We start from the raw sequence: 12,627 nt of genomic DNA on the forward strand, positions 1-12,627 counted from the left end.
AGAGAGAGCGGGAACACCCACGCGCCTCGACCACAGATGTTCTTAACTCCTTTGGATCATGAAACCCACTGAAAACCTAATGGAAGCTCGGAACCTGCTATAAATCCCAAACCACATAAATGTTTTCAGGGCATTTACACACACCTCTTGCAGCTCCTCGGATAGGGCTTTTTGCCTGGGAAAAGCGTGTGCGGAGAGGAAGTGCACAGAGCAGACCTACATCGAGAGGTACTTACATGAAATCAGACTGAACTTTATGGGACCCACTGGCCATGGACTTGAACTCCACCCCTTCGAGGTCGACATCTTGAGGCAGGCACCACTCTACCACGTTTCCTGGGGGAAAGCAAGGACCCGAGTTAAAGGGGCAAAGCCACTTGAGGTCGGGAGCCTCGACCAGCCTCGGCCAGGGCCTCCCGGTGAATGCTGCTGCCCTGTCAACCAGCCAGGGGTCAGGGCGCTCAGCTCATCGCCCCCTACCGGCAGAGGCTGGGCGCGCAGCCAGGAGCTGGTGACCTCTGCCTTCAAATGAACAGTTGCTTGGCACTGACGTTCAGTCACTTCCAGCTCACCTTCCTTTTGTGGCTTTGATTCCAAATGGGTGGTTTTTATCCTCTACCCCTATTTCCTCATCCTGTATTTCCCTCACCCCCTTGAGATCTTGCTTCCCGTTCTTTCTACAGCCTCCAGTGACTGACAGACCACAAATCCCTTTTATTTTCAGCTACTTCTACTGTGACATTTGAGAGCCCTTCAAAAACGTTGCCTTTTTGACCTGGAGTCTCACGATGGAACACTATGTTAGTTCTCTGCCCATTCTCTGTGAAGCACTGCTAGGTTTTTCTTGTCGCTCCCCAAATGAGGCCCTGCTTAAAATTTAAGCCACATTTTCTTTGTTTCTAGAATTTTTGGAGCTCATTTGCTCACCATTTACTGCCGAGTTCTACTGAGCTAGACATTGGAACTACAAAGTCAAATAAGACATAGCCCTATCATGAAGGGCCCACATCGAAAAGGCCAGACACAAGTGTTGGCAAGGGTGTGTGTTGAGAAAAAGGAGCCTCTTACACTTCAGGTGGGAATGCAGTGTACGGGAAAGGGAGCGGGGGCTTCTCAAAATATTAAAAATGGATCTACCATATGGTCCAAGAATTCTTCTCTTAGCTATCTACCTGAAGACCACATAATCTGAAGGGAACCTGCATTCCTGCGTACATTGCAGGACTTCTTCCCATAGCCAAGTTATGGAACCCCTAAGAGCCCAGCATGGGTCTTAACTATTAAAAAAGACAGATGAAATCTTGCCAACTGCAATAATATGGATGGAACTAGAGGGGATTAGGCTGCGCACAAGAAGTCAGAAAGAGAAAGACAAACACCAGATGGTGTCACTCCTATCTGGAATATAAAGAGTCAAAACAAAACAACAGAGCAGACAAAACTAAACCAAAACAAACTGTGGAAAGCTGACTGTAGATTGGAGACTCCCAGAAGGGGAGGGGGGGAGTGGGGAGGAAAGAGAGGGCACCCTGTGGCCTGTGGTGATGGATTATGGGTACTGTGGTAGGGGTGTTGTAACATATATCCGAAAAGAGGTGCTCCTCCACCCCTAAATCATACACAGTATTATAAACCAATGTTACCTCAATTTAACAATTTAACAACAACAACAAAGATTTAGTCTGTGATCTCAGAGTACGGAGATTAACAGAGACCAGCCATTACAGTTCAGAGGGCAAGTGCTATAAAGGAAGATGACAGGGGATTTTGGAGTGCAGCAATGACAATCCATCAGACTGGGGAAGCCAGAGAACTGAACAAAAGCAAGCTTAAGAGAACACTCCAGAATATCCCTTATTCTTGCACAGTCACCATTTTTCCAAAATAAAAATATCAAGCTCCTTGTGAGATTTCACTTTAGAACAAACTTCTCATCGATACTTTGAATCTTAAGCTCCCAGACATGATCAATACATCAATAATCCCAGACACCGATGTTCTCAAACTCAGCGGGGTAGTAGAGGGCTCTGTGTCTGGTCTGCCTAGACACAACCCTGCTCCAAACACAGCAGGCCTCAGAGAGGACCGTCCAACCCCACATTTCATGGCTCTGAGCATGTGCCAATAGTTTATGTCCAAGAGAAGAATCATGGATCCAACCAACTCATCAATGAGCTAAAACAAAAGCATGAGCAACAGAATTAAGATTAGTGAAAAGCCAGAAAAGTTCACATGATATTGTCTTTGCCAGGGTTAAGGACAGAAAAAGGTGTGCTGCATCCTGAAGATGGGCTTAAGGGTAAGGTTTTGCACACCAAGTGCCCCCAAATGCACATACGTCCCCCTCACCATCCACCCATATTTCTTGCCTCTACCGTCCAGCAGCTTTCTGCAACAGGACACGTAGGGAATTTAGGAAGCTTCCCCGCAGATCTATAGAACCATAAGCCCTTCTGCATGCCTTGTGGCTGAGTCTGTAGGTGAGCCCCAGAGGTAAGTGCCCCTGCTTGGTCCTCTGTGGGCACAATCCTAACCCTTTAAGATGGCAGCAGAGGGCCAGCATAGGACAAGGGCACCCTGCAGCAGAATGACAATGTCAACACAGTGTCCTTCCCCTCAGCCACATAACCAGCATCCACCCTCGATTTCTCACACCACTGCTCACTGGCTTCTGCGCTCTAACTTGGCTTCTTTCCTCCAGAACTGGCCTGCCCATGACTGCTCAAGACAACTTTAGTGAGCTCAACTTTGTGTTGAAGAATAAGCATTAAAAGTATGCAAATCAAAACTGCACAGCTGATCAGATTATTATCCTGATTCTGACATCATAAAGCAACTTTGTTGCTTTTGAAATTTACAGAGATGCAAACCTAGTTCATATTCCTTGGCTTCTATCTTCTTCTTGCTCAATATTTTTTTATAGGATTCATCTATGCATGTCACAAGCATGTGTTCATTTGTTATTTCCATCCCACGTGTTTAACAGTTGATCTATTTAACTGTGGCTACACATCAAGCCTATTTCCAATTTGAAGCCGTTAAAAGCAGCAATGCTATTAACTGCCCTGTACTGGCTGTCTGGTGAATACAAGCCTGTTGCTTTGTAATGCAAGAACTACATACAGTTCTCAGAACTTCTTCCCTATGCTTTCTGCTGAGCCTGGGAATGCAGAAGTCAAGAGGTGACCACATTATGTTCACATCAGAAAGTCTGCACAGAGCACCAAACAGCTCACCCAAGATTGCTTATCTAGAGGCTCTTGGCCACAGAGGGTGAGGGTGGGGAGCCGCAGCCCAGCATGTGGAGACTGGATCCAGCTTCACCTGATCCTCCTTGAGCACCTGACTCTGAGGTCAGGTGTCAGTTTAGATCTACCATGTAGGGCATCAGCTGCATCAGGACACCGAGATCATTCAAGGTGGAGGTAGAGAGAGATGACTGAGAACCCATTCACCCTCCTATGTTCTGCTTGTTCTCCTTCCCAACATTATGTTCTTACAGCTAGTAAGAACATAACCACCAGAAGCACAGACAACAGTCTTACACACTGTCTCACCAACTTCCCAAACTGTGAGATCACCCGCCTGCAACCAAGGTCTCCGTGTGTCTCCTTGCAGTTGTTTCTGATTAAACCCTGGCATCCAACACACTCTTCTGTGACCATATTCCTAGTAGCACAGAGACATTTGTATCACTGCACACTGAGAAACCTTCATTATTGATGAGGGTTGACAGGGCTTCTGCAGAAACAAGTTTTAAAAGGGGCATTTTGGACAAATTCTGTACTGTGGAACTTCCACATTACTGTGGAACTTCCAGAGCCTTGAATATGCCGCTGTGCACTGTAAATCTGTGAGATCACACAGAGCTGAATGTTTCCAGAATTATTTGGCCAACAAACCTATTTTCAAGGAGCATCTTAAAGGACGGACATTATAAAATACTTTGTTTAGAAATGCTAGTCCAGGACAAGCTTCAAGTGGACCATCACTAGCCACTCTTTTCCTCTTACAGGAAATAGAACCTCTTACTGTTAGTTTGACAGGTGAGTTTCTAAACACTGACTATGGTTCTCAGGACCTTCTGTAAACAGGTGCAGCTACACAAGGAAATCCCCGGCAATTGGCCACAGCCAGAGTGAGGTTTGTAGTTCTCAAAACAGGCCAGAGTGAGGTGCTCCCCGCTCTGTCTCTTGTGAATCCTCTCACCCTCTGCCTCTCTGGCCTGTACCCTAGTTCTGTATGAATAAATAAATCTTTAAAACACACACACACACAAAACTTAACATTAAGACAACAACCCAGTTTAAAAAACAAAACAAAAGGTCTGAACAGGCACTCTACCAAAGCAGAAATACAGGTGGCAAATAGACACACGAAAATGTCCCCAACACTATGTCAATGAGCTTGTACTGCACAATACTATAGTGGTCAAAATGGAAAACACCAAATGCTGACAAGGAAGTAGAGCAACAGGAATGCTCAGTCATGGCTAGTGGGAATGTGATCTGAGAAGCCCCTTTGGAAGACAGTTGGGAAGTTTCTTTTTATCATTTGTGCATGCAAGAACTGAGGTGTAGGCCAGAGGTGCAGGGGGTGAAAGGATTCACCAGAGTCAGAGTGGGGAGAATAGGCAGATCTATTGAAATACACTGCTGAGGGGAGGGGTAGGTGAGACAGGCGAGGTCTGCTGCTCCATGTGGGTCAGTTCCCAGGCAGGGAAGCAAACTCAAAGTGGCTGTGGACAGCTTCATAGCAGTGAGACTTTAACCCCTGCACCACCAGGGAGGCTACAGTTGGGCAGTTTCTTAAAAAACTAAGCATATTCCTACCATACGTTCTGGAGATGCACCTTCATATTTACTCAATGAGTTGAATTTATACCCTCACAAAAGCCTGCCTATGAATGCCTGTGGCATTAGTCCAAACTGCCTAGAACTGGAAGCAACCAAGATGGCTTTTAATCCTGGAATGGATAAACCAACCATGGACAAGCATATGGTGACTTGTTACTCAGCACTAGGAGATGAACGATCAAGCCATGGAGGAACTTGACATGACACGCTGCAGAGTGAAAAGGAGACAGCCTGCAAAGACTCCATCCTATGTGATCGTGACCATGTGACATAGAAAAGGAACAACCTGAGAGCCAGGGAAAAAGATCAGGGGGCGAGGTGGATGGAGTTTCAGAGCAGTGACACTGTTCTGCATGATGCATGGCTACATGATACTGTACATTTTTCAAGACCCACTGGTTGTACAACAGAGTGAACCCTAAAGTCAACTAGGGACATTAGCTGACAATAATGTATCAACTTTGGCTCATCCATTGCAAGAGAAAGGCCACCCGAATCTAAGACATTAATAACAGGGAAATCGGTAGCGTATATGAGACCTCCCTGAACTTTGTGCTCAGTTTTTTTGTAACTGAAAACTGCTCTAAATCTTTGTCAAAATGTATTTAAAGGTGATCAGAAGGTATCAATGTCCAGATATAAAATAAGGAAGCCATGGGGATGTGATGTAGGTAGGGTGATTTTATGTAATAGCACAGTCTCATATATATGGAAGCTCCTGAGAGTAAATCTGATACATTTGAGGAAAAAACCCGTGATAAGATGTGAGGACGGTGGTAACTCGACTTACATGGTGGCCCGTTGCCACACCTAAGTCTACCAAGTCACGTCACCGTGCAATAAGGCATGTGGGTATATGCCAACTGTGTCTTCATAAAGACAAATACATTAATTTAAAAAGATCATAGATGAATGAAAGGTTATCCTGATGTACTTATGTAGGGAAATGGCCTTTTTCTTGCCAGATTAAAACTGATGTAGAAATGAAATGTTAATGACATCCACAAACAGCTTTCAGATAATTCAGGAAAAAAAAATGCAAAATAACTCAACACCATCCTGCCATCACACTGGCCAGGGTTGTTCCCAAGTGACTGCTAAATGAGCAATCCATTGGATCATGGATTTGCCACTGTGTGATTTCCATCATGAGGTTCACAGGGGGAGTGCACCCCAAGTGATGGAAGGGCCCACCGATGCACTGTACCCCTCAAACTGTCACCTCTGTTGTTCGCTGTGGGCTGAGCCCTGGAATTCAGCCTCCCTCCTTCCTTCCTTCCCAATAGCTCAGCTCAACCTCTAACACCAGATTCCCGTGGAAACCTCAGGTCCTTTCAAAGGAAAGGTATGATATTTTGAGTATTGATGCCATGGAAAGCCAGACAGCCCATTTAGCCTACAGAAAACTACCCTGCCACTTGGCTTTAATAATGTGTCGCCGAAGTTTCTTACTGCCACAGACATACACACACACTGTTCCCGATGTCCTGTGACATTTGCTGTGCCGTTTTCGAAACCCGGTGATTTGAGGAGTCCCCCCTGTCACGTGACCGCCGATCTGACTGCAAAAGGAGAAAGCCGGAGTTTCAAAAGGCGCTAAGGAAGAGTGGAGGGGTTTCGACTACCGTTTTCACCCTTGTTGAGGTCTGAAAAATGTCCACAACACACACTGGAGAACATAAGTGGGACAAAGGGATGTGAAAAATCCTAAAGCAACGTGCAATAGGGAACCAGAGAGGCAGAGAGGCCAGAGGTCATCCCGTCACAGAAATATCACACTTCTCGAAAACGGCAAGCCAGTTTGTACAGGAAACTCAGAGAGACTTAAAGAAGAGTGCTTCTGCAAAAGGGAAAAAAAACAAATCACAAACCGAGTGGCGAGTCATTTCATGCCAGGAACACGTCACCCTGCCAGCTGCCCGCCCGAGGGCAGCCTGCTCATTCTGGTGTGTGGCGAAGGGCACCTGCTTGTGCTTGGGATCGCAGCCAGGTGCTGCGGCCTGCAGAGAGTCAGCAGAAGGGCCCAGCCCTGGGGTAGTCAGACTGCCTGCTGGGCCTGCCCCGGGCTCCGTGGGTGCCTACAGGCCCCGCCCGGCCTCCAGCAGCAAAGACAACTCCCAAGGAGGGTCCCCAGGCCCGCGAAGGGCGCAACTGTGTGACTGTGCAGGTGCATTCTGCCAGCCGCCCCACCAACACAGGTGTGATGTAAGTTGGCACACAGGGCTGGGTCATGTAAAGATAAATACATCCTGTTTAAACAACTTGGGGCCACAGATGACTGGCTTGGTCATGAGCCAGGGGAAGCCTGAAGGCCTGGCTTGGACTTAGGAGGGTCAGAACCCCAGCTGTGATCTGAGGGATGTGGGCCCATCAGCCCACCAGGCTGGCGCTGTGGGTTGGTGCTTCAGAAGCTCCTCTGCCGGGGGGTGCACGCTCCGTCCTGTCACACACAGGGTGCTCTGGCTTCTGCTCCTGTTTAAGTGGGGTGTCCACACCCCGAGATATATTTGTCTTTCATCAGCCACTATTTCTCTAGGGACAGTTCTCAGCTATTTAGAGAAAGGAGGCTCTTGAACAAACTCTGTCCAAAGGAAACGTGTGACTCTCCTTCCTCCTCTCCCTCTGGGTTGTGTGGTCCCCAGTCATGAACAGCTTCTCGAGGTCTGCATTTCTGAAGTAATGGCTGCTGCAGCTTGAGATGCTATTACAGCCCCTCCCCACCTCAAGGGTGAGGCTGTGTAGTTTCCCCAGACTCCACAAGGCCCCGTCTCACTCCTCCCAGCAGCTTCTACCACCAGTAGGTACCTATGCCCTTCTATAGTCCTGTCTCAGAAGCAAAGTACAAGAATCCAGGGGTACTCCAGGCCCCACTGCCACCTTCCTCTACACAGTCACCTCAGTAGGGGGCCACGGAACCCCAAGATGGAGGAGCCATCAAAAGATGATCTCTCGTGTCTCGCCCGCTGCTCCCCTCAGCAGTGGACACTAGTGGATCCACCTGTTCTGCTCCCCACTCTGTCTCTGGTGAAGCCTCGCCAGTATGCATAAGTAAATGAACCTAAAAAATAAAAAATGATCTGTTTCAGCCTCCAAAGACAAAAAAGTAAACCACCCGCATCACCTGATTTTGGGTCTTAAACAGTCTTAGACCATGTCAGAAAGATGACCAGCCAGCGCCAAGGAAGGAGGAGCCCGGGAGGAAGGAAGCCGGTGGTGCCAGTCAGCATATGCCTCTCCGTGGCTGAATTCCAATGCATTAATTTTACATGGTAAAAAACTCCCCACTTCCCAGGCCCCATATCATTTTCATGGACAGTGGCGTGGGGAAGGAGCCAGCGCTGGAGACAGGCCTTCCCGGCCGTCCTCTCTGCTCTGCCCGGCTTGTGCCGCCATTTAGGGCCTCGTCACAGCTCTGCGCGACTGTTTCTCTCACTGACACAGTGAAGCCGGTTGGCAGAAAACGAGGCAAGGTCCAGCGCCTCTTGCACAGTTCCTGGTACAGCGTGGGCACTAGCTGGCAGGTGTTAGGATTCCCACTCTTAGCCGCCTCAACACAGACTGCGAAGAAACAGAACTCACAGCAGATGGCCACAAGCCGATTTCTCCCTGCAAACCGCAAGGAGGTGAGTCACCAACAGCCAGGAAAGCTACGGCCAGCAGCGTATTAATGAAATTAACCACAATTGTGTTCCGCTGGCATTTGATGGGAAGGAGACAGATTCCGAGACAGGTTCACTTTGCCTTTCTTGAAGCTGGACACTTTAGTTCTATCTTTGCATCTCGGATGGATGTGGCCATTCCCATGCCACCCCGTCATGTTGTCACTCACAGCTGGAGCCTTTTCCTGTATGCACAAGGCGGGTGACACGCGGCTTTGAGTTGAGTGTGCTCACCTAGCTCTGACGGCATTTGTGCCCACCAACTCCATAACTGGAAACACTTGTCTGCTGTTGACTTCACGAGCATGTGGCCATTAGAAATCAGCGTGTGTGTGCTCACTTGACAAATACAGTAGCATTTAGGTGCATTAACGAAAGGGGTGTTTTTAGGTGTAATTTAGATACGGGCTAGAGGCTGAGGGAGGAACGGGTGGCTTTTCACCCCCAGTCAGGAAGAATATGCTGACAGACACCTCAAAGACCCCAGCAGGTCCTCTTCCCCCCACTATCTTCCCTTCTCTCCTGCGCTGCCCCAATCCAAATCCTCATGGTGTAGGAGTTTTTCCCAGACAAGGGAACTCTGGGGAGAACAGAGCAGCGCAAAGTGAATCTCTTACAAAAAAACCATCTAATGAGGCAGGTACAGGTGTGACTTGCAGGCCCACCTACAAGTCCTCGTCACGCCGTGTGACAGCTGTCACCTCCTTAGGGCAGGAGGTGGAGGCGTCGGGAGGGAGGAGCAGGCTGATTTCAAGTATGACAATACCCTTTCTGAAGCTAAGCAGGAGAAGGAAAATTGTAGTAGAAACCCAAAGAACAAAACAAAAAAAATCAAGGCTCTGAAGAATGGGTTGAACACACTGGAAGAACAAAGTTCTGGCTACCAGCCTTCAACCCGGCCTGGCAGAGAGCATCTGGGCCTGCTTTCAATAGGGGCTTTGTGGCCCAGATGGCCAGCTCCATCACAAGGGTGCCGGCTCCAGAGAAAGACGGCACGAGAGTGAGCACACAAGCATCCCAAGTCCCCAGTCCTCATGCCAGTTCTAAACTCAAGCACCACGGTCTTCCAACCCCAGGGCCAATGAAAATCCCCATCTTTCTGCTTCTCTCCTTGTCTCTGATGCTTCCTACCGATGCCCGGCCCAGCTACCCCAAACTGATACCTGCACGCATGAAGAATTGTTCTTATCCCCACACACCTGACACCCCCGAGCAAGCGTGTAGTGCTCACGCACAGACCAGTCACCCCCTCACACAGGCGCTAGAGCTGGGGTGCTCCCACTCATCCTCCCCCTCCCCGGCTCATACACGTGCACACACAGAGATTTGCACACAAGCCAACCATTCCCACCTGTAGCAAATAGGAAGATGGTGTCCTCAGAGTCTAGGCAATAAGCCGAAAGGGGAGGTTTGGGAAGAAGGGGGGCACCCACGAGAAACAGGACACCGGTGGGGGGCAGGGGATAACGACCAGCAGGAGAGGGGACATTAGCACATTTCCCCTAGGTACGGACTCTGTGATTTGCTGAGATCCCACAGTGCACAGCAGAGCTACCAACAAACACCAGGAGACAGAAGTCTGGCCCGCCAGGTGCCAAGCTCTATGGGCAACCGCCTCTCCAGCCCCGGGTTTCCTCCCCCACCTCAGGGAGGCGCCAGGCACCTTCTGAGGCTCTGGTCTGGGAGTGAACCTGTGAGGCCCGGGAGCCTTAGAACGCCTTCATCCATCCACGCGGACTACTAATTTTAGATTTAACATGCAATTCTAATTTATATAGATGCTATCAGAATATTTTTCAAGAAAACAAAGTATTATTTTGGACTGGAGGAGATGATGAGTGAGAAACAAATTTATGGGCAGGAAATAACTTAGATTCTAAAACAAACCAGCTAACCAGCAACCAAAGTTTAAAATATTCTCCCCCACCCCCACCCCTTTTGCCCTGTTCACACCCTGGATAGATTTAATGAAGGAAAGTTAGGGAGCGGAGGGTCAAGCAGCGTGGTACACCAGAAAGACCATTTCGAGTTGGGTATGTCCTGGCTAGTTGCCATTTCCAGCTTGCTTAAACATCCTTGACCTGTTTGCTCATGCGTAAGTTGGGTATGAGTGATAAAATTACAGGGTGATGATTAGAATTCAGTGAAACACCATTTTGGTAAAAAGCTTGCAGAAAGGAGGTATCCATGCATCAGGTACATACACCTTATTTCCACACTCACCTTAACCTGAAAATCACTGCACGTTCCTTCACACCCTTGTGTGTGAGTACGTGCACCACAAACACTCTCCCAGATACCCAAATCTGCAAAACCATGCTCATCAGCTGTGACTGACAGGGCACGAGGAGGGAGGGGCCCAGATCTGGTGTCCTCAGCTCCATCACCTCCACCTGTGGGTCCTGAAGGCATTTTTCTCTCCTCCTTCCCCTCCTGGGGGAAGTGCCCACTGCTACATCGGACCTTGCTGGTGCTCACATTTTACTAGCTGCTCTTCAACACTTCCCAGAATGGTATCAACTGGCCTCTCTTTAGCTGTAGGGGACGGGGCATAAGAAATATTATCAGAGGCATAAGGAAAATTATCAGTTACAAAGTATTTGGCTCTGGTCCAGCAATAAGGAAGGGTAGAAAGTGTTTTTCAAGCTCCTGGTATCTGGGAAGCCCCAACCATCTGTGAGGCAACCAGCAGCTGAGAGAAGCATAAAATAACTTCAGGAGGAATAGGAAACCCCAGTTTACACGACCCTGGAGAGGGGGTTAGGACTGTTGCATGAATGCGCAGGTCCCTATTGGTGGCGATTTAAAATTAAGTTCACAGGGTGAGAGACCACCAAAGCAGCTTGCAAACCTTTAGCATGGGGCTAGGAAGCAAGCCTGGTCAGAAAGGTCATCTCTCCCCACACACTGTGGCTATTTCTCCCTGCTTCTTGCTGGTTTATAACCTCTGACCCAGGCGAAGTCGCCCTGCCTGGCTGGATCTCCTGTCATCTTCCCACCCTCATCTCAAGACCGTCCCTCTCCCTCCCACAGCATCCACCCACCCAGTTCCTTACCAGGAGGTTCCACACCCTTGAAGGCCCAGCAAGGGACCTCCTCCTCGAAGGAGGAAATCTTTTTCTTCCCTAATAGGCACTGCCTATTCCAGCAATTTCTTTGGCATGCCAGACAAAAGCCACACCTGTCTCAATCAGGACAGCCAGGCAGGCAGCCTGCCCGCCTCCTCTCAGACCCAGAGCCAGGGGCGCTGGGGTCGCGACGCCCACACGCCCCCCTCCCCGCCGCCAACCGCCTGCGGCTTTGAAAGCAAATCTTTTCTTTCACTCTGAACCCCCGAGAAGTCTCTCACCTGCAAAGAGCATATCCTTACCAGGCTATGCGAGAAAACCTTTTAATTCTGCAACCACACCAGAAAGAGCCTGCCCCAGGCGGGTTCAGCAGCCAGCCCCCAGCTGAATCTTCCCATCCCTCGGCTCCTCGCTTTAATTCCCCCAAATAACGCAGTCAGAGAAAGTGAACTTGGCCGCTCGGAAAGTTTCTGTGCAGTCAGGGACGCGGGGCGCGGGCGGGCACCCGGAACCTGGCCGCTCCGGACGGTTGCAGGAGTCCACCTGGGGGGCGTCCCGCCTCGCACTGGGGAGAAACCGTTGAGCCCCGCCGGCCACGAAAACAAAAGCCAGTGTGCCTGCGGCCGCCGCCAAAATCCTCCATCACTGGCGAAGTGCAAACACCCGGCGGGGCGCGGGCGCGGGGGGCGCGGGTGGGAAGCAGCGGGACGGAGGGCGGGAGCGAGTCGCACGGGCTGGGAACAAAGCCGAGGGGCCCGCGCGGGACCTCGCAGGGGCACGCAGCCCCCCTCCGGGCGCCGCGCGGGCGGGGTGGGGGTGCAGGTGTGTGGGTGCGCGCGCAGCGGGCCCCTCCCCCGCCCCCCCGTCCCCGGGGGACGACCCTCTCCGCGCCCCCGGTCCCGGGGCGGCTCTCACCCGAGCGGGGGTCGAAGGTGACCACGAACACGGCCACCACCTGGTCCTCCTCCACGTCGCCCAGTTCCAGGCGCCCCGGCTGCAGCAGCACCTCGGAGGCCCCCGGCTCGGCGGGCTCCCGCCTCCCGG

At 50.2% G+C, this 12,627-nt stretch overlaps 1 protein-coding gene across 1 annotated transcript in view; it reads right to left on the reverse strand.

Annotated features, from left to right (window-relative positions):
* The window catches only part of KIAA1147 (KIAA1147 ortholog), a 38,184-nt gene that overhangs the window by 24,988 nt on the left and 569 nt on the right, over positions 1–12,627 (reverse strand). The window contains exons 2-3 of the mRNA XM_012720780.1: positions 12,499–12,620; positions 237–336 (exon numbers count right to left, since the gene is read on the reverse strand). Coding sequence (XP_012576234.1) covers positions 237–336; positions 12,499–12,620 — 222 coding nt within the window. The remainder of the gene's footprint in view (positions 1–236; positions 337–12,498; positions 12,621–12,627) is intronic.

This window comes from Condylura cristata, unplaced genomic scaffold (assembly GCF_000260355.1).
Source record: "Condylura cristata isolate star-nosed mole 26May11 unplaced genomic scaffold, ConCri1.0 scaffold00005, whole genome shotgun sequence".
Taxonomy (NCBI): Eukaryota; Metazoa; Chordata; class Mammalia; order Eulipotyphla; family Talpidae; genus Condylura; species Condylura cristata.